The following is a 23,704-nucleotide window of genomic DNA, read 5'->3' as shown; positions in this document are numbered from 1 at the left end:
ATCATCACATAGTCAGGCTGTGTCAACCAATCACAAGCCTCCATTCCTACTGGTTAGATATATGCAAATGTCATAAGCATGGGTTAGTGAAGAAGAAAGCCATGCTTTGATTATTGATCAGCCAATATTACACACTTGTAGGAATGATGGAATTTCAACTTTGTAACAATGTCACTAGCAGTTTAAGTTGACTATAAGATAAGAATGTTAAATAACCTACTTTTCCCTTGGTGTTTACAATGACATAATGACCAGTGACCTATAAGTTATAACCACCTCTTAAACCACCTCTTTTGCTTAGCTCACTCCCTTTTTTTGAAACAAGAAAATGGTTCTAGTACTGAAATTATCAAATCTGTCATGCCTGAATAAAAAACTATCTCAACTCGAAAATTAGTGTGTTTTATAGTATTTGTCTATGTCAGAAGGTTTGATCCTTTAATAAATGCTTTTCTTTTCTCAGCTGTTCCTTGAGGTGATTCCTGAGTCCCAGTCAGACTGGACGTACAAGGTCAAACAGTGGAGGTCAATGTATAACGACATCAGAGACATGGTGAGTTGTGCATTGATGTTTATTTCTACGAATACTAGGCATTATTCAGTGATTTCCCCAAAGAAAGGAACATCATACTGTACATAATCCCAGCACTATCATGATGGTTTTCAAAAATAAGGGTTTCTACTGAATATTTATTGTCTCTTTTGAATACAATTTTGTGTGTGTGTGTGTGGGGGGGGGGGGGTGATGACGGTCTTGTCCCTTTTATACTTACATTGTATCTTGCCAAAACTGCTGAGTGTTAAAAACTAAATCACTGACTTCCGTACAAAATCTGTGACAAATTTAGTGCAATATTCACTTTAAAAACTGACTTAGCCTGTGGTATAACACTTTTAAATTACTTTTCCTTCAGCACATTGTGAACCCAAGACAGAAAGCTAAGGAACTGGACCTGGCCATCAGCAACCCTCTGTCTCAGGAGGAAGAGGTGAACATTTCATTTTACTGTTAAATAGATGCACATTACATGTAGTCAGATTATGTATGATATTGTACAAGATGTCTACTGTACTATGTTTTCTATCATATCAGTCTGCTTCTTTTCCATTTTCTTCTCCAGGTTTTTCTAACGCAAAAGTTAGGTCAACTGTGTTAGAGGATATGTAAAGTTTGGAATATTGATAATTGATCTTGAGTGCTTTCTTAAAAAATTGATCTTACTTCTTCTTTGACTTCACAGAGTCCTTGGAACCAGTTCTTTAAGGATGAGGAGTTGCGAGAAATGATAAGTCAAGACGTCCGGAGAACGTAAGTCATTATCAACATCGATCGGTTGTTTTTTCTGCATTTTGATTACTTCAGAATATTGGTAAGTTGGGGGCCAGAAAGTGTTTGGCATTACATTTTAGAAGCCATACTTTTTATTCATTTTCACTACAGTAACTGAAATCCGTTCTCCATTTCTAAGGATTTGATACTCAATCTATATTGTATTTCCTGTGTTTCTCTCCAGCTTTCCAGAAATAGAATTTTTCCAGAAAAAGGACCTTAGGTAAGTAGACAATTATAAAAGTTACACAAAATAATGGTAAGGTAAGGTAAGGTACTTGTGATTACTGGTTCTTGCATATCTTGACACAATGTATTTTCACTTCTATAATAATTCTTCTACATTTGTATTCATAATGCAAAATATTTGGTTATTCTTATTCTCAGAAAAATTGTAATGAATGTACTGTTCTTGTATTCGGGGCAATGATATCAGTCTCGAGCTTCAGCTTTGACGGAAGTGGAATGTGCTTCTCAGTATACATTGACAAATATTTTGTTCTTGTTCCCATGGTGGTAAGTGATCAATGTTCTGCTCTTGTTTCCAGGGAAATGATGATAAATATCCTGTTCTGCTATGCCAGAGAGAACATCAGACTGGGATACAGACAGGTCAGGGTTGACTTTTTCTTGTCTTTTAATAGCTAGACTCTGTATAAATAAAATCTGCTCCATTTAGACTATAAGAACTGAACTGACATTTCTTTTATAATGTGTACTTTGAGGAAAGAAAATTTATTATCAGATCATTGTACATTACACTTTTCTACGAGATGTTTAACTCTTTGATTTCTCTTACTTCCCAGGGAATGCATGAACTCCTGGCTCCTGTCATCTTTGTTCTCCACTGTGACCACCAGGCCTTCCTGCACGCTTCAGAAATTTCTACCACACCGTAAGTTATAATTTATGTAATAAGTCTATCAGAAACAATACCATTCAAAGGGAGTGAAATATGATTTGGGGTTGTCTGTCCGTGTGTGTGTCTGAGACTGCTGAGAAATGTAAATGCAGAAATGCTCGCGGTGGTTTTATGTTCGCGGTTTTCGCGGTGAACTCTTCAGCCCGAACTTAAAACCACGGCGAAACTTTTTGCCCACCTACAGTATGGCTGTAGCGCTAGTATCGTTTCATACACAAACTTAAGACCACCGTGAACACTTCATTTTCTCCCTACTGCGAAATCAATACCACACAAACTTAAGTGCATTTACAGTACACAATGCAGTCCAGCCATACATCCTCAGTGCTGCTGTTTTTGTTTGTGGGACAGAGAGGATCACAGAGCAGTGTGTGTAAGGGGGTGAAGTCTGCCATCCCTGATTGCCTGTTGTTTGTGATTCTTCAGAGAACATGCATGTTAATGACTCTACTTTGCTTACTTTTTCTTGCAGAGATATAGCTAGACTTGTACTGGACCCAGCGTACCTGGAGAATGATGCATAGTAAGTCAACATTTTATAGTTTTTTAAAAAAGACTTAAAATGATTTAGAAACCACTTCGTCATGCAATGTCAGACAAGAAGTTGAAGTACTAATTTCTTACCTGTCAGGTATTTGATATAACCCTGTAAATTTAGTGTTAGTCTATCTTTTTAAGTAGAGCTAAGTAGCCACAAAGTCAAAACAAACACAAAGTTTTGAAAAATAATCAACCTTTTCCAACACAAATTAACTTACGTGATATTACACTTTGCTTGGTTGTTCTCTGCAGTGCAATGTTCTGTCAGATAATGGAGACAGTAGAACCCTGGTACTCTCACCTCTGTGTGGAAACACCCCCTGCTTCTCAGGTAGGTGGACTCTTCCATAGATATTTTTGGTAGTACTGTCTTTTGATATCTTTGATATTAAGTGTTATCTTTGTTTTTATTTGAATTGCACCAGTACAATACATTGTGGCACACCAGGCAACAGAAAGCTGGTGTACAAGTGACCACAAGCAAAAGTAGGAAACTGCTTGGTATTTTGTGCAAGGTGAAGAGCAAACTGGGTAGGCAAGATAGTATCTTACCCCTTAAAGAACAGAACTACAAGTATAATGTTATGCCATGAGGCAGCTATAGAGTGTACCTTGGCCTGTATGTGCAAAGGACAGAATGATACAGAATTTTCCATGATTTTCATGTATTTGATCATTTACAGAACCATGACATCGCCATGCAAGTTCCCTTCTCCAATCCGGAGGACTCTGCGCCCTCCCCGGCCATCGTGACGAAGCTCACACGCGTTCAGGACATTATACTGAAGAAACACGATCACACGCTGCACGCACACCTGCGGAGACTACAGATCCCGCCTCAAGTCTACGGCATGTAAGTACTACCTGTACATACATGTAGCATATCAAATTACAAAAGCAGTTTATTTCGAAGCTAATCGGTACATTTTTGTTATGTTCTCCTTAAGATTTATTGAGTGAAGACTAACATGTATCCACAATATGACAAAGTCCAATATCTATAAGCTGACTACTCAAATGTCTGTCTTTATTTTCTTTCTGCCATATGTAGAGATATTTGACTTAATTAATATCTACCTAATATCCAGTGCCTTTCCAACAGGTTCCTTTGACAAGATAAACAAATGATGAAATTTAAATTTACCATAATACATTATACAATCATATCAAGTTTTTAATCTATAGGCTCTAGCTACATGTATCCTGTCTTAACTATCCTGTCTAAGCTATCCTGATCTCAAGCACATGTAATTTTTGTAACTTCGTTATTTTTTTATGTCGTTCCCACAGACGTTGGATCCGACTTCTGTTTGGTCGTGAGTTCCCCCTGCAGGATCTGCTCTTCCTGTGGGATGCCATCTTTAGCGACGGCATCAGCTTTGGCCTGGTGGACTACATCTTTGTGGCCATGTTGCTTTACATCAAGAACTTGCGTAAGTTGTGAAACTGTTTCTGATTGCTTGTACATGTGTTAGACAATGAATATATTATGTCAACGGTATTGATATGTCTGTTTTGTTTCACTCTGTTGCCAGTTGGTCAAAAATTATACTGTAGTTACATACAGCTTGGCATTAAACAAGCTTTTTTTCAAGGAATTTTTGATTCAAAGAAATGATGATGATCTTTGAGTAGACTAAAAGGAATAATTATTTGCATTTAGACTATGTAAATTGCAGATATTTGTAACATTTTTTGTGGGGTTTTCTGAAAATCAAATCTGTATTAATTGCTGTAATGATAGTGACAAAACTCTAGAAAGCTATAGTCCTACAGAAAGTTAGCTGACCACAAAAAAAAAATGGAAACGTTTTGTCCCATGTATCCTAGTTTCTCTTGAAAATTCACCTTTGATGCTTTAAAATGTATAGTTGTATCCGGTGACTACCAGACCTGTATGACAACACTCATGAGATATCCCCCAATGGGAGATGTGCATTTCCTGGTTAACAAGGCACTGTATCTCAGAGACCCTAAGGTGAGATCCAAATCTTTTTCTTCTGTACCTGCAAAACTGCTGTTTCTGTCTGCAATTTAGTTGACTAAGCCAGTTGACAGCTCCAATCATGTATGTGCACTGTTGTCTAAGGTAAAAGTTTAAGGCTTCTGGCATATAGACAAAGAATCGCTAGGGACCTCAAACTTTGACCTTAGACCACAATACATGCCATGCAGCAGCGGAGAGATTAGATTGAACAAAGCATCTAAGTGCAGATTGGACTTGAAATGTCACTAGTGTGAGGTTGAGACTCCTAGGGGCAACTAACTATACATGATGTCAGAAGTGGGATTCGAATCTTATCTTAAGTGTTAAAGGGGCCCAAAGCAATATAAGGGCCCAAAAAATGGACCCCAGCGACGATTTTCAGTGAGTTCTCACATCACAACAACAACAGCATCGTAGGTTGGCATCATGGACGTAGGTATACATTGTGCGAGTGTTGTTTGAACTAATCATGTATAGAAATGACTAAATAAATGACTTTCAACTTCCTATTTTCAGGCCCTACTATTGCTTTGGGCCCCTTTAAGCAATAGAGTAATTCGGTGAGGGAGAAATAGGCTTCTGTGTATACAAAAGTCATGCTTATACTAACTGATTGCTGTATGATATTCTACTTCTACACTCAGAACTTCCCTCGACCAGTCAACTATGAATACCACTATGGACACCAGATGAAAATGACCTCTGACCCCTCCAATGGCAATCAAAACCAGCAACAGAGGGGTCAGAGGGCAAAGTCCATGCAGAACGTGGGGAGCAAGGTCACAGCTGGTTGGTCGACCCTGACGCGGAAAATGCAGAAGCCGAAGGGAGGAGAAGTGCGGAAGAGGACCATGAAAAAAGCGGACAGCGAACCAGAAACTGGTGAGGAGGAAAACACCTGAGAATGATAATATTAGATGAACCTTGCAGATTTAAATCATTTAAAGACAGACAAGGTCATATCATCTTTTTCAAACTTCATGAAGTATTTTTCAGTGATCCATAGATGTAGCTTACCAACTCCCATAGATTTTTTTTTACACACCACTTTGATTCCTAGGTTCTCGGATTCCTTCATTGTGAAACAAAACCTGCATGTCAAGTACCATCCAGGTTATGAATCGACCCCCAAATGAAATTCTTCATCTTCCTACATGTGCACGTAGTTGTTATAGTTTTCCCATTTACTGCTTAGTGCATCAGAATTAAAACACAATTTATTATTGATTTTGTTGCTCCTGTGCCTGCATTTTGGTCTGTAATGTAGGGTGTCGGCCCTGTTTCATTTCTATTTTGACTGTACTTCATTTACCTTTCTGTAAAATTCTGAGAAATCGAAATTGGTATGGCCTTATGATTGATTTTGTTGGAATTAAGATCCAGAGAGCTTGATGTTTGATATTTGTACTTCTCGTAGGTATAAAGAGCTATTTCTATAGCTCTAGAGATCTTACCATCAAGCTTTTGATCAATCCTCTGATATTTCTCGAGTTCAGATGACCCGAAGCCTATGCCACTGTCACCTGAAACCTATTCATGTACTAGTCAGTATTTCCCACATGCATGATTCTCTGCTTCACCTCAGACTATGCCTTTTGCCCTCTGAAGACATCTATGTACATTTTCACTCCCTCTGTCTGTTGTACGCGGTGTTCTCCCGCCTGTAGCTGTTGTTGCAGCCGATTGGTTCAGTTCCAGCTCCGAGGACTCTGAGCTTTTCCGATCGCCACGACATGTGCCCTCTGACCCTGAGAGGTCAAGGGTCAAGGGTGAATCACCCTCCCGTCACCCAGGTGCCGTAGCTGCCCTCATTATGCATGATTTTCCAAAAAAAAAAGAAGATATTATGGACAAGCCAAAAGCTTTGAGGGTCTTGCAAAATAGGATAAAGGTTCATTGATATATTGTATGGGGAAAATTTGCCTGCTATTATCATAATTATTCTAAAGATTTTACACATTTGTCCAAACTGTGTACAAAATTTCCGTAATAAGTTCATAATGTACATGCTGTCTGGTCTATCTTTTAAGCCGGCGTCACAATGTCAACATCCTTCAACAAAATTTGTTGATCACTAGAATTTCACCAAATTCCAAAGTCACCAGAAGACCTACACGACACTGGACTCAGTGACCTGCAAATATGGCAGATCCCTAAAAATAGCACAGTGATCCAAAGCACACCGGCAGGAAATGTCCTTTCGAGCTCACTGACTCGGTGTACATGCTATTTTCCCGCTGTGTGACGCTGGCTTAAACCTGGACATCTTGCCCGCCACATTTTTATTTCTTTGTGCATCTTGCTTCTGTCCCTCTCTGCACAAACTTAGTCTTTAAGTCAGCGATGCCTGTCTACAATCACTAAACTTCTGGCCAAAAAGCATTTCACTTCCAACTACTTATATAATGTACTGCCCTCTGTTTTCTAGGTTTCTCTCATCCGTTGGAAGATGAACTGGAAGATTTGAAAGCTACTTCCAGTTCTTCGTCCCGTGCGCCAGCAAAGATGGAGCCTCTACAGGACATGGCAAAGTCCCCCCAGGCTTCCAAGGACCCTTCGCTGGGGGGTGCGGCGTCCTCTCGTAGGTCAAAGGTTAAGACATCGATGAAAGAGGTAAGAGTTTCCACCTCATGGTTAAATTGTAAGGGTTACTATGAATCTTTTAACATATGCAGTGGTTGTTGCATTGTGGTCTGAAATGTAGAAATTGTCCAAAACCATCTAACCTACATGTACATACATTGTATACACCATCCTAAGACCGCAACTCTATCAAATACTTCTGACGGGAAAGCGACCACTGATAATTCATCGACTTCACCCCTAACCAAGGCCAAGTTTAAGTTGCCAAAGTCACCACGTGACATCCATGGAACAGCGTTCTACCAGTGGTTGAAACCTGTGAGTTTTTGTCAACAGATTGTAGGTGGCTGGTGGAAGCAGTTGGCCAACTAGTACTATGGTTATCGTAGTACTATTATTGATCAGAATGAACAACAGTGATGAAAATCAAGGGTTAGACTTTCTACAGTTCTAGGGTGTTTAATTCTGGGACAAACAAGAAAGGTTCATGGAATGGTTTTGTGTGGACATTTTGGTGCAGATGTGCTCATGTCAATGGTGTTACTGTTCTCTTTTCTTCGGTCATTCTTTGTCGACTTTCTGGTGTTATATTTCTACCATACCAGCTTAATTTGTTTAGTTTCCATTTACAGGTGATAAAGGTTAGACATCTTGGTAGCAGCTATTTGATCACTAATGATCTGTTACAGCTGGATACAACTTAGAAGTCAGCACTTTTTGTGGTCCTGCCATAGATGCTGTGTAGTGATATTGGAAACGTTGATGTTGATAAATCACAAAGGACAGTGGATTCTTTAAGCAAGATATCTTTAAGTTTTATCCAGCCATATTATTTACTTACAAGGAATCAAATATGACATTATTTGAATTCCCTGTTTATAACTGACACAGGTCTACCTTGAGAGGAAAAAGCTGATTTTTTGGCTGCCTCTACTGCAGCTCTCCTCAGATCTGAATTGCCAAGTAATAAATGTCACCCATTGAGATGGTCAGACCAAGGAGGTTTAAACCTCCTTGGTCAGACTAGAAGAAGGCAACAGTATATTGGACCACATTTTAACCAATGGCAATGACAGACACAGATGAATGTTTATGCTAATATCTGTTGTTGGTTTTGCTGCAGGAGGCTGATAAGCTGCAGAAGAAAAAGGCTGCCCTGCAGTCCAGGCTGCATGACATGGAGGCCATGTGTAAATACTGCAGCAGCAAGATGGACGCCCACATCGGTACGTTCTTTTTTCTACAGTCCATTCCTTCATTCTTTCGTTCATTCTCTCATTTGTTCATAGTGCCATATTTGATGGTCTGTTTCTTGAGCTATTTAGAAGAGAAGTAAAAATAATGTAGCTTGTAAAAATGGCTTCAAATTAAAGTGAACAGGTTGAAAACTTGATGACTTTTACATACAAAAAGTTGAAGCTAGTAGCAAAATTGATAGTAGGTAACAATGATATCCTAGTTCAAGTAAATGATACTCAAGTCTGGTCTTTCTTTTCCAGGTCATCTACAAGACAAAATGCTGCAGGAAGATCTGAAACATGAGGATGAAGTTTTCTTGGCTTTAGCAGGTCTGAAACAGGTCAGTATTTCTTCATCTTGTGAACAAGCAGTTCTAGGCTCTAATCCCACATATTAGTACTAAACTACATTGTAAGTTGTGAAGAATGAACTAATGGTACGGCACCATCCAGTGTCAATTACATATTCTTGTTATACAACATCATACTGATCTTTAAAAACAGAAATCTTGATGGAAATTTGACTAAGTTCTTTTGGTAGTCCACCATTTCCAAGACAGTTTTGACTTCGCTATCATATCTAAAATATGTTGAGACCTCTGGAATTAAATCCCCAACCCTATAAACCACCAGTGGGGTTGCTAACCCCTAAGCAGTTGCATTCTAAATATTTTGGTAAATTGCCACTTTCTGAAACGACCTTTGTGATTGTGTTGCTCAGTATCAAAATGTAGATATAAGGTTGTATGATAAAAGAATTAAGCTGTAAATTTTTGAATCAATATTTGATCTGATGTTTTATCCCTTTTATTTCATTGCTAGGTAAGAGATATTCTAAAGGGGACTCTTAAGTTCAGCACCAACATTCTTGAGTCGGAAGAAATAGTCATCGACGACAACTACTTCACCAAGGAGGCATCGCACGACCAGGAAGAGACCAAGCTAGACGAAGAAAACATCGACACGTCGGAAACGGACAGTCTGTCGAACTACCTGTCACAGACGGAAAGCAAAGACAGCATCAGTACGAACTTGTCGGAGACGCAGAGTCGTGAAAGTTTCAACGCTGCTGTGGTGGAAAAAGTGGAACCTCAGCCTCAAGAACTGTTGGACTATCATCAGAAGGAAGCATCCTTAAAATCTTCCATGACATCCGAGAACACTGAGGAGTCTTCCGAGTGTAAGGAAACTCAAGACATTGACGAAAATGTCCTTAAAGACAAGGAAAATAAACTGGCCTCAGGTCTTGAGGACAAGACTGATGATGCTGCTGCAAAGGATCCTGGGGGAAAAAAGGAACGAAAAAGATCCATCTCCCAGGAGTTTGAGTTTGTGAATGCGGAAGACGACGTTACTGGACAGGACTCTGCGACGGAAACAGAACAACGTGAAGAAGACTCTTCATAGATTTTTTTTCTGCCAATTTATCGGTTGGCTCGTTTCTTCTGAATTTGCTGTAATTGGTTGCAGACTATGATCTTGTAGAGAGAACGCAAGAAACATGTAAAGGTATCATAACTATTAATGATGTTTTTAAAATTTCAGGCCATCTTAAAGAATTATTAAAATATGTGGACTCTTTTTGTCATTTATGTGTTGTTGGGTTGTTGACACCGAAGCAATTCATTGTGGCCAACAAAAATGTTATCTTTTGTAAAGATATTGAAAATGATGTTGTAAATAAGCATAAAATGTGGTAATTAGGTAACGCTATGTCAGAAGGCATTTTCGAAGGCTATCCAAGCTTTAAGTCAGCTGCTCAGCAAAAGTGTATTTTGCTCACTGAAAGCTCTGCAATAATAAGGTCACCAATATTTAGCACTGTGAAGTTAAAACATTTTACAGTCACTGTGATATGAATGTTTGAAGAAAGTTGACAACAAAAATTATTGATTAGTACCAGGCTTATGTTTATTTTACTTATATCTGAAGACATGTTAACATCTTGAATAAAAACAACGTAAAATATAATAACGCTACATTAAAATGAGGTGGGCTACTGTAAATGCTATGAATTTAAAAGATGTATATAACGTTACAGATTTTACATGTACATTTACACTGAAAATGTTACGGTATGAATGGATCTTATTGGTAAGAATCATATTTCTTGAGGTATTCTTTCAAAATCATCATGGAATTTTGGTATTCAGAATTTATGGCATCATTGGTTGGTACCTTCTCATTTTCTTTTGCAAGATGTCACAAAATATGACTTTTAACTTCATTACTTTGTATTCCTTATCAGCAAGCCAAAAATGTAATGTGACGCGTAAAGATCATTGTTTACATTTCATTACAGCCAGAAAAAAAAGACGAAATACATTCATTCATATGCTCTTGTATTATACATATTCAGAAAAAATTTTTTTTGTTGAAGATCTTAAGATGTAGACTAGGTATAGCCTCCATAGCAGGCTTTGAACCGGCTTTTTTTTGGGCTAAATAATACACTTTTTGCAGCTAGCCCGTAACTATGGTTATGGGGAGGTTGATAGTTACGGACTGGCTGCAAAAAGTGTATTATTTAGCCCCCAAAAAAGCCGATTCAAAGCCTGCTATGGAGGCTAGACTAGGTAGGATTTTTTACTCACATACCTCTGTTGTTCCTTTAAGTTTTAAGTAAAAATATTTTAGACTTTATTCTTTTCTCCTTTCTTTAGTTTGAACATACATATGTAGTAAAAAGCATCAGTGTCGAAGTATTCTCATTCAGATCCAAAGCTATACTAACTAATAATGGTTTAGTGTAATATTACATTGACTCGAAAATAGAATTCAGAATATGCAAGAGACCGCTATTGCACCACAACAAATGCATTCATATCATGTACACTCATCTTGTTGTGAAATGATAAATGAATACAGAAATCATACTGTTAACTCATTTTAATCATTCATGAGTATGTATTTTCAAATAGTTATACAATGTATAGTGTTCAGGAAAGAAAACATCTATCACCTTTCTGGAGAATACACATTGCTATACAAGTTAATTGGAATCTCTTCCTGGTGTATTAAAAGTTTTGATATGCCTCTAGTACGGTATGGTGTTCCTTTTTGTGTGAGTTTCTGTGAAGCTAATTAAGACCAACAGACAGACGTAATTTGCATCTTGTGTAAGTTTACCTTGTCACCCCAAAAATAGGAAATTCTACAGACAACATCTTGATGCCAAAATATATATAAATAAAAAAATCTGTAAGATGAAGTTAGCTTTTGCAAGGGGAGAAACATGACAACGGACCCTGGAGAAAAACATCCGGGTTCTCCACATGATGGTACCCTGTTAGGTGTAGCGCTAAATCTGGAGAAGCCAACAGCTGCTCTTGTTTGGGACCACACAACATGCACCTGTAAAGCAGACCCTGAGGACCTTTCCTCTCTGAGCCTGATTCGTCTACATGTTTCTGATGCCTTATGTCCTCTGGTTGGCTAACACCCTCTAAAGTTCTCCCTGATTGGCTATTTTGAATTAATTGTATGTCCAAGACCACATTTTCTGTTTGGTCAACAAATTTGCTTTCTTGAACTGAAGGTGTTTCTTCCTTGGTACATGATTGGTCCAATTGTCTTCTTTCCTGAAAGGTGTGTCTGTGCTCTGATTGGTCAGGGTGAGGCACTGCCTGTCTGCTGCTTTCTGATTGGCTTCCATGTTGCCCTATGATCTTCACTTGGTCAGATACTTGTGCTTTGTGACCTTGAACTTCTGTTTTCATTTCTGCTGTAACATCATCCAATTGTAGCTCCAATCTGTTAATGGTCTTTTCCTTTCTTTCACTAAACCTCAAAAAGTTTTCCATATCTAAATCATCAGCACTAACTTCTTCGAAACTGGCATCTTCTTCCTTCACTTCACTGTCCACCATCTTGTTTCCTTCAAGGTCATTATCTCCTTCAAACCACCACTTTTGACCCTCTAACTCTTCCTGCTTGATTGTAGCACTGTAATTGGTTGGTTCCATAGAGCCATCTTCTATCTGTTCGACCTTGACAACTACCTGTCCATATTCATGATTTGCTTTCTCTTGTGTGCTACTCCTCCTTTCTTGTCTCTCTTGCTCCTTCTGTTCTTCAGCACTGTCCATTCTAACATCGTCTCCTTCCTCCTCACTTTCTTCAGACAACTGCTGGTCTTCGTTGTACTCCTCCAAGTGTTCCTTGGTCAGGTGATTTTCCAGCCGTTTGAAGGAGCAGAAGGTCAAGTCGCAGTCTTCACACTTCATCATGTACTTGGAGCAGGCTCCGCAGATGTGGTGCTTCAGGTGCAGTATGGACGTGTATCCCACGCCACACTTACGACATTTGTACCACAGACACGGGTCCACCCTAGTCATTTGGTACTGCTTACTAGTATACATCGCCATCTCTGCGTCAGGCACCAACACGGGCTGAACTGGATCGGAGTCCTTCATTTTCCACCTGAATTCATTCATGTTTTTGTTATTTGCTGAATCTAGGCCTTCGTTCGATGCAGCAGCTTCCATTGTTGATGTTGTACCTGGTGCCACTTGGAAAGATGTAAACGGTTGTACACGGATGTATGCTTTTGGCAAAATTGGCTTGAATTTTGTGACACTTGGGGTCTCTCCGTGTGCCTTGTCTGGACTGGACGTTGACGCAGCCATGATTTTGTCGACAAACGGTCTCAAGGATATGGCCTGCGTTATAACAATTGGAGATTGTTCACCGGAGGATTGGGATGTATTTGTAAACGACTCTGCTTCTGCGGGTTTGGTCTTGCGAAGTCCAATAAGCTCGGCAACAGTTTTGCCCGTCGGGTATCTTATTGCTTGTCCTGAAGTTTTTGACTCAGGTTGTTCAGATGCAGGAGTGTGAGAACTAGAAGATGCCTGTATACTGTCTTGAGTTACAGAGGCTGCTACGGTGGTAACAATAGCTTCTGTAGCAGGAACATCTTCAGACTTGTCTGATTCTTTTGCAGTATCTACCGCTTCTACTAGGCATGACTGACTTGCATTTGCTTCCCTGGAAGCGTTGCACAAGATGATATCTTTCTCGGCTTCTTCAAAGTCAAAATCAAAGACACCGTGCCTGACTTTCAGGTGATCCAGGTACTTCTTGATGTGTGTGAACTGTACGGAACAGTATCGGCAGCTGAAAGAACTGTACTCTGCCACGATTCCTTCACGACTTTTGTGACATTTCAGGTGGGCACTCAGAGTACCAGAGTGGGTGAACGACTTGCCACAAATGTGGCACTTGTAGGGTTTGTTCTTGGTGTGAACGTTCATGTGTTCTTTGAGGTGGTAAGAAAGATTGAAGCCCTTCCCACAAATGGGGCAGCTGAGTTTGAATCCTTCCTGATGCGTCCTAAGGTGACGTATAAGACTTGCACTGTTAGTGTACGTTTTTCCACACAGCCTACAGACGTTACAAGCACCGTCGTCACTTGGATCATCCTCTTCTGAATCTGCTGTTGCTGAATCTACTGCTTCCTTCTCTACGCTGTCACTGTTTCTTTTCTCACTTGTACTTTCTGATTTCCTCGCTTCCTTGCAGAAGCTGATTTTCACATTGGCTGGAATTGTCGTTGGCTCGTCCTCAATCTCTCCCTTGTAGTGAGCCTTGACGTGGGCCTCGAGAGTCGCTGCGTGTGGAAACAGACGGCTGCAGAGGTTGCACTTGAAGGGTTTGAGCTCGATGTGAACATTCATGTGTTGCTGCAGCTCTTGAAGCTCGGCGAAGACTTGACCGCAGATGTCGCAGCGATGGCACTCCAGTGCATCGGTCGGGTTCTTTGGATGCTCTGTCCCTGATTGGTTTGATCCCGCTGACATGGTTGGATGTGGCGAAGACGAACTTGATTGTGGGGAACTCAAACTTGCAGCAGCTGTGTGAGGAGATGGACCGCTGGCTCTGGAAGATGTTGACAAGACGTCAGTTTGCATTCCTGGTCCACCCTCCTTCTGAGTTGAAGACACTGCTTTGAAACGTTTCAGAAGGTCTGCCACATTAGGTGGGGGTGCAGTCCGTCTCTTTACAGACGTTCCATCTGCCGAGCTGGGTGTCGTGCCTTTTGAATTTGATGCAAGGTCAGCCTTCTGTGCATTCCCCCCTTTCAAAACACTACTGGTATGGAAGAAGATGCAGGTGATACTGAGAGTGTTGGTGCTGGTCCTCTTCACTGTGATGTCTCCATCATTCATAAACCTGCCAGGAGTCAGGATGTTATAGTTTACTCGGTACTTCAGCGCCTTTCCGTTCTTGAAGCAGATGTCGGAACTTGTAATCTCCGAAACCTCCAACGGATTCCCAATGGCACGGACGGCCTCCACCGCTTGACACGATCTCTTGAAGTGGTAGTGCAACCGCCTTGCGGCGTCCTCATTTGGGACACTGTGGACGGGCCAATGTGTTTGAAGGAGGTGGCTCTTTAGCAGCTGTTCTGAGGCAAAAAACTCGCTAAGTCGAGGAGCACACAAACGGCACTTGTAATGTTGGTGAAACTTAAAGAGATGCATGATGAGATACCGCAAACTTCTTAACATACTTCCACACAAGGAGCACGTGTTGTTCCTCTCCAAGATGTCTGCAGTAAGAGGCTTGTACTGTCCTCTGTCATCTTTGAGACTGTCATAAAAAAGGCAGTTCTCAAGCGTTCTTGGAAGGATCGGACGAAATTTCGATACTTGCTGTGCACATACAGGAACAACATTAGATTCTGGTAAACTGGACATTGGTCCTGCGGGTGTTTTCTGCTTACTTGTGTCTGATTTCTCATCATTAGGATGTTGCTTAGACGACATTTGACCATGTGCATTCTGAAGAACACACCTGGCCTTGTCACCAGCAATAAGATATTCATCAGAATCAACGTCCAGATTGGGAAGGCATGCATCGTTTTCTGTGGCTCCACTTCTGACTAATGGTTGATGAGGGCTTGAAGGTGTTTGTGAGATTTGACCAGTTTGACAAACGTTTCTCTCTTCGGTGCGTGAGGTCACCGCAGTCTGGGAAACTTGTTGCTTAGCAACTGTTCCTACGGAATGCTGAACAGGGATAGCCTGAGAGTGTGACTGGCCTTCTCCTGTGTTCTGTTCTGCTTTAATATGAGCGAGCACTGTAGACTGGGCATTTGTTTGCAAAGGTTGAACCGACATTGTTGAACAGACCGGTTTGGTGTCACTTGGTGTTACTACCGTGATTTGGGAAGAGGAACTTGTCAAAGTCACGACATCTTGTATCTGTAGTACAGGCATTGCATTTGTGACAGATGCAGGCGATGATGTAGCTTCTGGGAATTGGGGAGCACTGTGTTCCGTAGCAGATGACTCCTGCTTTAAAACGGGGGGTTCCGGGGATGTGGGGGCTCTCAGTGACAGAACATTTTGTATCTGTGGCATTGGTGCTGATTGTGTTGGAACGTTTGAGCTCGTCTGGAACAATTGATTCAGACAAGCTCCAAAACTTTTCGTGACAGCGCTGGAGGACTGAGTTGCCATGCCAACAGGAGGAACAGATGACTTTGATGACACATTTGTGAAAGGTGTGAGCTGGGGACTACTGTGTTCTGGCGTTTTCTTCATGACGAAATGTTGAACTGGCATTTGTGAAACATTTCTTGGAGATGAATTGGATTTTGCTACACCTGAGAGTTTCATAGGAACACCTTGTGCTTGGTTTTCCACTGGAAGCAAGGATTGAAGGGTTGTCATGACAACCGGTGGAGTGCTTGGGATTGTTGTCATGCCAACCTGTGGTTGCTGCGTCTGCAAAGGAGAACATGTTGGCATGGCAACTTCTTGGATCACTGGGGCAATTGGAGTTGGCGTTCTAGCTGTTGGCGTCATGACTGGTAGGATTCGTACTGGTTTTGTAGATGACGCTTTTGTCATGGCGACCTGTGACAGTGTCGGATTAGGAAGCGATGCCTGGGATGCTGTCGTCACAGCAACCTGTGCGGGTTGGTTCTGCACTGGGAGCAGTGTCGGCATGATGGCAGGTGGAACAGCAGGGTTGGCTGGAGTTGTGGTTACCATAGCAATCTGTGAAGGTGGGCTTGCTGTCATGGCAACATTTGAAAATCGTTGAGCAGGAAGAGGAAGTATTGGTCCTTGATTTTGAGCCTGGAAAAGTTTTGGCATGATAGCCTGTTGACCTACAGGGGCAGTTTGAGACAGATGTGTTGCCTTGGAAACAGCCACCATGGGAACCTGTGGGGTCTGGTACTGCACTGGCACAAATGTTGGCATGACAACCTGCTGGAAAACTGGGCTGGGTGGGGTTATAATAGTTGCCATGGCAGCGGTTGCTGTGGAAACCTGTGATGGTTGGTTGAGTAGTGGCAGTGAAGAAGGCAGTGACATTGGCTGTGTGAATGATGCTGATCCATCTGTTGGCATGACAACAGGTGATGAGGAAGTCTGAAGAACCATCTGTGGATTGGCTGCCATGGCAACAGGTGGTAAGGAAGTCTGCACAACTGTCTGTGGATTAGTTGGCATGGCAACAGGAACAGGTGAAAAGTTAGTCTGCACAACAGTCTGTGGATTGGTTGGCATGGCAACACATGGTGAAGAAGTCTGCACAACAGTCTGTGGATTAGTTGGCATGGCAACAGATGACAAAGAATTCTGCACAACAATCTGTGGATTAGTTGGCATGGCAACTGGAACAGGTAACGAGGAAGCCTGTATGACAGCGTGTGGATGGGTTGCCATGGCAACAGGAACAGGTGTAGATGAAGCCTGCACAATGGTCTGTGGATTGGTTGGCATGGCAACTGGTGACAAGGTAGTCTGCACAAAAGTTTGTGGATTAGTTGGCATGGCAACAGATGGTAAAGAAGTCGATGCGTTGGTCGCCGCGGGATCTGTGGCTGTGTTTGTGAGGTTGATGGGGACGGCCACTCCTGACTGAGAGTTGACCAGGAAGAACTGCTGCTGCACTCCCGACGGCGTCGACACCGGCATCTGTCTGACAACAGCAAGCGCAGGCTTCAAGGGGGCGGGGGCTATCTTCTTGTACTTTCCACACAAGGTACCGAAAGGCGATTTTTTACCCAGAGTCGTTGGCGGAGAGGTTGTTTCCTGCTTTGACAGCTGTGACACCTTGCTCTGGTCTTCTGCACCTGTGACAGCTGAGCCCTCAGTGCCAGCTGCAGCACCTGAAATACAGACAAGCAATTATGTAGTTTTAATGTATATTTTTAACGTGTTGATTGATTGACTGACTGACAGAGATAATGCATTTCAGTTACATGTAAAGCAACAGATCAATTCAGGGTCCCTACAGGGACCCTGCCACTCTGTCACTCTTCTTATGAGAAATAAACCATTATTACGTTGTTATAAGCAGGTACAACTTAAGATACCATCATTGGAAAATCTAATTACGAAAAAAGTTGAAAGGTAGGAAATTGAAATGTGAACCTTAACTGGATTATCAGGAAAACGTCCTGGTTAAGTCATATTAACCCTAACTCAAACGATATGGGAGCCAACAACAATACTGTGGTAGAATAGAAAATATAAATCTTGACTATACGTAGAGAAACATGATGAAATGCAGTGAAATAGCTGGATTTGGGTATTACATGTATAAGCAGTACCCTACCAGGTGAAGATGTGCTGCGCAGCAGTTTCCACTGTCTCATGCTGTCCTTCATGGCTCTGTTGATGGCAGCGCGATATCGTCTCCCCGGGAAGCGTCCCCGCTGCCACTGTTCGGGATGCTGCTCGCGGATGTGGCGGTACATCGTTTTCCGTCGCGGGTATGCCTTGTGGCAGAAAGGGCAACTGAACGGCTTTTCTCCTGAAAAGAGAAGATTACAGTGGATTTGACAAAATTTATTCTTTTAGCAAATGAATCATATTAATGATATGATTATGAACATTCACTCTTGAGATAGCATTGAAAAATACAGTCAATAAAAGGCTCTGATAATGACAGTTATGCTTTGATTTGATTAGAATGTGGGTCTCATCTGTATGTTTTCTCATGTGAATCAAGGTCTCAATATTGTATTTTCCCTCATTTCAAAGGTCTTTTTTACTTTGTGAATAGCAAAACACCTTACATATTATTATGTATTTTCTCATGTGAATGTGAATCAGTGTGATTGGTGATGTGTGTCTCAAAATGATTTGTTCCTCTGTATAAAAAACAAAAACCTTGAATTTTTGGGTCATCCTGTGTGTTTCTAATGTGAATAATAGTCTCAACTTACTGTATGTTTCCTCATGTGGACATGGGTCTCACCTGTGTGTTTCCATATGGATAATAAGGGTCTCACCTGTGTGTTTCCTCATGTGGATCTGAATCTCGTTCTGTGCCTTGAAGCCCTTACTGCAGGTGGGGCAGGCAAAGAGCTGATGTGTCTCTGTCTCCTCAGTTCTACTCTTCTTCCAGTCTGTATCATCATCTCCGTCATCAGTTGGAATGTTCCTTGTACACTTCCTTTTGGGTCTGGTTCAGTGTTGACAAAGAAGGGAGAGACATTACTGCATATTCATTCAACAAGTTAAGAGGACTTGACTTGGTGGTAGGGGGAAAGGGGCATTCACAGAAAGACAGTGCTAAGTTGAACCAGGAGCTTAACTGTGAGGCTGCCAACAGTTGAGCCACATGATGGACATCTCTAGTGATGTGCATTACTGACAGAAATCTGTACTGTTTGCGTGGTGATGATTTCGTAATGGAAGGGTCACTGCTAAATCTGCACACACGCACACACAACCATCATAAATATTTCGAGATTTAAAGTAATTATGAACACGGGAATGAAGCGTATACTGTTTCAAAGGTACATTGTTGTCCATCTCAGTTGATTGTAAGTTAATATGACCAGGCTTAGTTCACCCTGAGTTGGCAGAATACATACACATCAAGTCACCAGGATGTTTTGGTACATTCCACTTTAGAAAAAAAACATGATAATAAACACTGAACAGGATTACTTTCAGAGGGGAATGACAGTGATAGACATCAGGCCCTATACTAGTCGAGAGGGTTTTGTGTCTTTGATTGGCTTGAACAAAACAATTGTAACGACATGGATCCCAACATCTGAATCTGGTAACATGTTACATGTATTCAAATTTTTGACAGCAGCGCAACCGGCGCACTCGAAGTGAGTTTGAATTATTTGAATCGAGCTAAGGAAGACCGGGCTGTACCGTAAAATACACACCCTAGTGTAAAACACTCGTATCAAAGGATATCTCAGCCTGGGTATGATATACAGGAGCATACACACCACTCACTTAAGCTTTGATTTTAACAACTTCTATACTGACATGTTGTAAGGTACCATTGTGAAATATGATGGTACAATGACTGTGCCTCACCTCAATCTTTTATAAGTTGAGCTCCCTTCCAGAACTTCTTCCTTGTCTTCTCTTTCCTCTTCTGACCCCTGTGCCGTATCAAATCCCACGTAGTCACCGTCCAGGTCATCCTGTATAAACATATAGTAAGTGCATTATTGGAGAGGAAATCCTCCCTCATAACTCCCTCAGCAGCGAAACTCCCTCAGCCTGCAGTAGAGAACCTTGGCCCTTGTTAAAAAATCGCGTATCAGCGACCCCTGTCACACACCCCACACACACACATGAACGCCGCCACTCCAAGTCCAACAAGTCTGCGAAGGAGGCAAGCAAGTGCACACAATATTAATGATTTTCATTTTCAAGGATAATTATGCAAGGTTTTGCTCGGTTCCCCCCTCCTAAAAAGAAATCTCACTTCGAATCAGCAGTAATTAAACAAAGACCTATCCCCCAACAAAATTAAATTTTCTGGAACAAAATAGTAAATCCAAGACCAAATTTGTTTTTCTCGTCTTTTTTCTGTACCTTGTACAAGTTGTATGTCTTCATACATGTGCTATATCTTACACTGGTGAAGGTGGAAAAAACAAAGTGAAAAGGGGTAAGACTATATAAATGTACAAATGTTGCTAACACTAATAATAAAAAAAACAGAGCACAAAGGTTCCACGCAAAGCATGAAGGCACCATATATCTGCTTGAGGGAGAAGCAATATAACAGCAATATAACAGCTACCATTACCAAAGTACAAAGGCACCATACAGCTACATAACATTTAGTACTATTACCTAACTACCTACCTACCACATAATCTACCTACCACACATCTGCTTGGAGGTTGAAGGTTAAGCTACACAAAAGTTACCTTTAGTTGTGTGTCCCCCTCCCCATCAGAGGAGTCCTCGAAGATAACTAGTTCATCATCATCATCATCATCATCATCTGACAGCAAGTCCTCTTCAACTATGGGGGGATATAACAACATTTGTAAGAACTAAGAGACAGTCATAATAATTCCCTCAGATAATTGCCTAAAAAGATCATGTGTTTACTCTAACATAGTTTGAGCATAGGGGCCCACTATGCTAGCCTAAGTACCAGCCTCCGTAGTGACTGAGCCAGCGGTCACTACGGAGGCTGGTACTGTTAGCAAGCGAATTTTTTTGAGCCAGCGGTCACTACGGAGGCTGGTACTCAGGCTACCACTATGCTGTGATTGGACCCCCTTTACTGTAATTTGGACCCCTATACTGTCTTTCAACCAGCACTGGGTGTCTTCATCCAGTGTTTTTATCTTTCATGAATCTTTAACATGGGCCAGTGCTGGCTAGGCGCATGCAGGTAGCACGTCTGAAGAACGTAAGCATTTAAGGTCGTGTTTGCGTATTCAAGGTTACTGTATATGCATTTAAGTTCGTATGATTTTTATTACGCATTAAATGACAATGACAATGACAATAACAATGACAATGAACTTTATTGCATATTCATGCCCAGCATGGGCTAAATGCATTAGGTAACATAAAGTAAAAGAAATGGAACATTGTGATATATTCCATCTAAATCTACAGAGTCCCTTCTCTCTTCTTGAAACATTTGTACACAAATTCACATAGTTTTCCAATTATATCGTCGTTTTTAGATGACATGATACATGTGAATAGCTCGTTATTTTTAAGATGCGTATATTTTTTGTCTAGTTGTATGGGACTTACAAGGGATCTGCGCATGTCTGCGTATAGTGAGCATTCTAAGATAAAATGTATTTCATCTTCTATACAATCATTGTCACAGAAAGTAAAGTACACATTCTGTTATTTGGTGGAGTCTGGTTGTACCTACCAACTTCAATTTACAATGGATGATCGCTGATCCTTAGTTTAGTCATGGCTCGGCGATAGTTAGAATTTTGTATATCTAGATATTTTTCTTTTTCATACGTAATCTTGAATTTTTTGTAAGTTCTCAATTTGTTTCCATTCTTCCCTTTTTCATCATAAGAATTAAGTTGTAAGTAGAAATGTTGAAGAAAGTTGTCTTTCAGCCTCTGTTTTAGTTCAGATTGAGCGGATAGCGTGTTTCGGTCTTTGTTAAGTAAAAGGTAGGCAAAGCCTGACTCCTCCAAGATTTTACTAATATAAAGCGAAAATGGAGTGTTCACGGTGGGTCTAAGTTTGCGGCAGCGCTATAGTCACATACTGCTTCAGCATTGGACAAAAAACATAAAAAATCCACCGCGAGCATTTCTGCATTTACGGTAATATCTCGTATATATCTTGTCAGTAAAACTATAGGTTCATATAGTTTGTGGCAAAAGAGATATCTTATGCAACGGCCGTTCCTGTGATGCAACGTTGACCAAAGAGGAGAAGAGAATGATCTGCAGCTATAAAAGGGTTGGACAGCAGGGTTTATACCGTATGTGCAGTACATTCTGAATACATGCTCATGCAGGTACATGTAGACATCAGAAAGTAACCAGCTGGCACCAAGAAATACCAGTTCTGTAAACTGGTTCGCAGGTGGTAATTGGAGCTATGATTGTATATATTGCAATATATTGCAATATACATGTAGTTATAGTAATATACAATATTCATGTACATTTTGTTTATACATATTACATTACATTTTTACATGTCATAACTGTGATGTTTTTTGGCACAGGATGCTGTCAACATGAGACAAAATTAGCATGTCTGATAAAAACATTGCTGAAATCCATAAAAAATGGTTATATGAAAAGTATGGTATCATAACAGTTATCAACATTTTGTCTTACCACTTTGCATTTTTTCTGTCAGCTGTCTGGTCCAAGTTGTCACAAATCTTTGCCCGCAAGTAGTATTTAGATCTAGTGTATTTCAAAATGCTCTGTGAATTTTTTGTGGGTATTACCTCACACCCACACAAACTCCTACTAACAATCCTGTCCACCTCAGTCCCACTCAAATGTAAACAATGATGGATCAATCGACCACGGACAGAAATACCAGAGACATTTTGCAAAACGTTTTCACATCCTGTTAGACACGTAACATATGTTAGACAATTTATGTTTGGGTTTGTTGGTAAAAAAAAACAGCACCATTTCATTTAGGCTGAAATGGGTTTTTGACAATAGGTACAAGGATGGCCTTATTTTAGAATATGTTAAATGCATTCAGTTCACATGACATGAATAGATTGAAACCTAATTCTTTAATAGATTTTGAAAAACAATGTGCCCCAAACAATTTATAATTATCTATTTAGAAGTGGAATTTACACTGAAATTTCATGTACATTTGTGGGTTTTTTTTACAAACAATCTTGAGCAATTATGATTCAATCTGAAAACAGAACATTTTATTCTCAAGGCAGATTATGGGATGAAAGATCGTAATTTTCCACCCCTGCATCTACTTGGAGACTAACAAAACACGAGCACGTGGCTATCACGTGGACACTCCCTGTTGACCCGAGTTCAACCGTGACGTCAGAGCCTATCAGCAATCACTTCGTCCTCTGGGCGGAGCCACAGTACAGGCGAACATAGATCTTTGTGCAAGCGCTCTCCCTATATGCTAATTATTACCTCAAAAGCGTCGTATTTATAGTCTTAACGCTACAGTAGCTGTGCTAGAAGTTAGGATTTGGTCAGACGTACCTTTCAAGGGCTTGGGGTTGGGCTGCTTTCGGCGAGACATGGCGTCGGTACCGGCTCGCAGGCACGTAGACGACTGGTCCCTCTCTCGGTACCCCTTCCGAACGTCGGCCAATGAAATACGAGGATGCATCCGCCGGCTGTTCCATTCGTTAGGGACATA

General features: G+C 40.9%; 2 protein-coding genes across 6 annotated transcripts in view; one reads left to right on the top strand and one right to left on the bottom strand.

The window, feature by feature from the left end:
* LOC136446493 (TBC1 domain family member 5-like) overlaps nt 1-11,640 on the top strand; it is an 18,719-nt gene extending 7,079 nt beyond the window's left edge. For 3 of the 5 annotated variants that reach the window (XM_066444876.1, XM_066444878.1, XM_066444877.1), the window contains 18 exons: nt 464-553; nt 915-989; nt 1,242-1,309; nt 1,515-1,553; nt 1,879-1,942; nt 2,137-2,225; nt 2,725-2,775; nt 3,045-3,123; nt 3,476-3,645; nt 4,083-4,225; nt 4,664-4,770; nt 5,424-5,661; nt 6,447-6,572; nt 7,208-7,392; nt 7,540-7,680; nt 8,486-8,588; nt 8,862-8,941; nt 9,423-11,640. In XM_066444876.1, the coding sequence (XP_066300973.1) occupies nt 464-553; nt 915-989; nt 1,242-1,309; nt 1,515-1,553; nt 1,879-1,942; nt 2,137-2,225; nt 2,725-2,775; nt 3,045-3,123; nt 3,476-3,645; nt 4,083-4,225; nt 4,664-4,770; nt 5,424-5,661; nt 6,447-6,572; nt 7,208-7,392; nt 7,540-7,680; nt 8,486-8,588; nt 8,862-8,941; nt 9,423-10,007 (2,433 nt within the window). In that variant the 3' untranslated portion in view covers nt 10,008-11,640. The remainder of the gene's footprint in view (nt 1-463; nt 554-914; nt 990-1,241; nt 1,310-1,514; nt 1,554-1,878; nt 1,943-2,136; nt 2,226-2,724; nt 2,776-3,044; nt 3,124-3,475; nt 3,646-4,082; nt 4,226-4,663; nt 4,771-5,423; nt 5,662-6,446; nt 6,573-7,207; nt 7,393-7,539; nt 7,681-8,485; nt 8,589-8,861; nt 8,942-9,422) is intronic. The other 2 variants (XM_066444879.1, XM_066444880.1) reach the window with 2 other exon arrangements.
* LOC136446492 (uncharacterized) lies at nt 11,636-23,704 on the bottom strand. Its single transcript, XM_066444874.1, has 6 exons — nt 23,545-23,704; nt 20,761-20,858; nt 19,913-20,022; nt 18,859-19,031; nt 18,180-18,377; nt 11,636-17,730 (listed from the first exon to the last, which is right to left on the bottom strand). Exons 1-6 carry the CDS (start codon nt 23,672-23,674, stop codon nt 11,813-11,815), a joined length of 6,627 nt encoding a protein of 2,208 aa, XP_066300971.1. The 5' UTR covers nt 23,675-23,704; the 3' UTR covers nt 11,636-11,812.

Source organism: Branchiostoma lanceolatum, chromosome 12 (assembly GCF_035083965.1).
Source record: "Branchiostoma lanceolatum isolate klBraLanc5 chromosome 12, klBraLanc5.hap2, whole genome shotgun sequence".
Taxonomy (NCBI): Eukaryota; Metazoa; Chordata; class Leptocardii; order Amphioxiformes; family Branchiostomatidae; genus Branchiostoma; species Branchiostoma lanceolatum.
The sequence above is the reverse complement of the archived record's forward strand: the minus strand, read 5'-3'. Positions and strand labels throughout refer to the sequence as shown.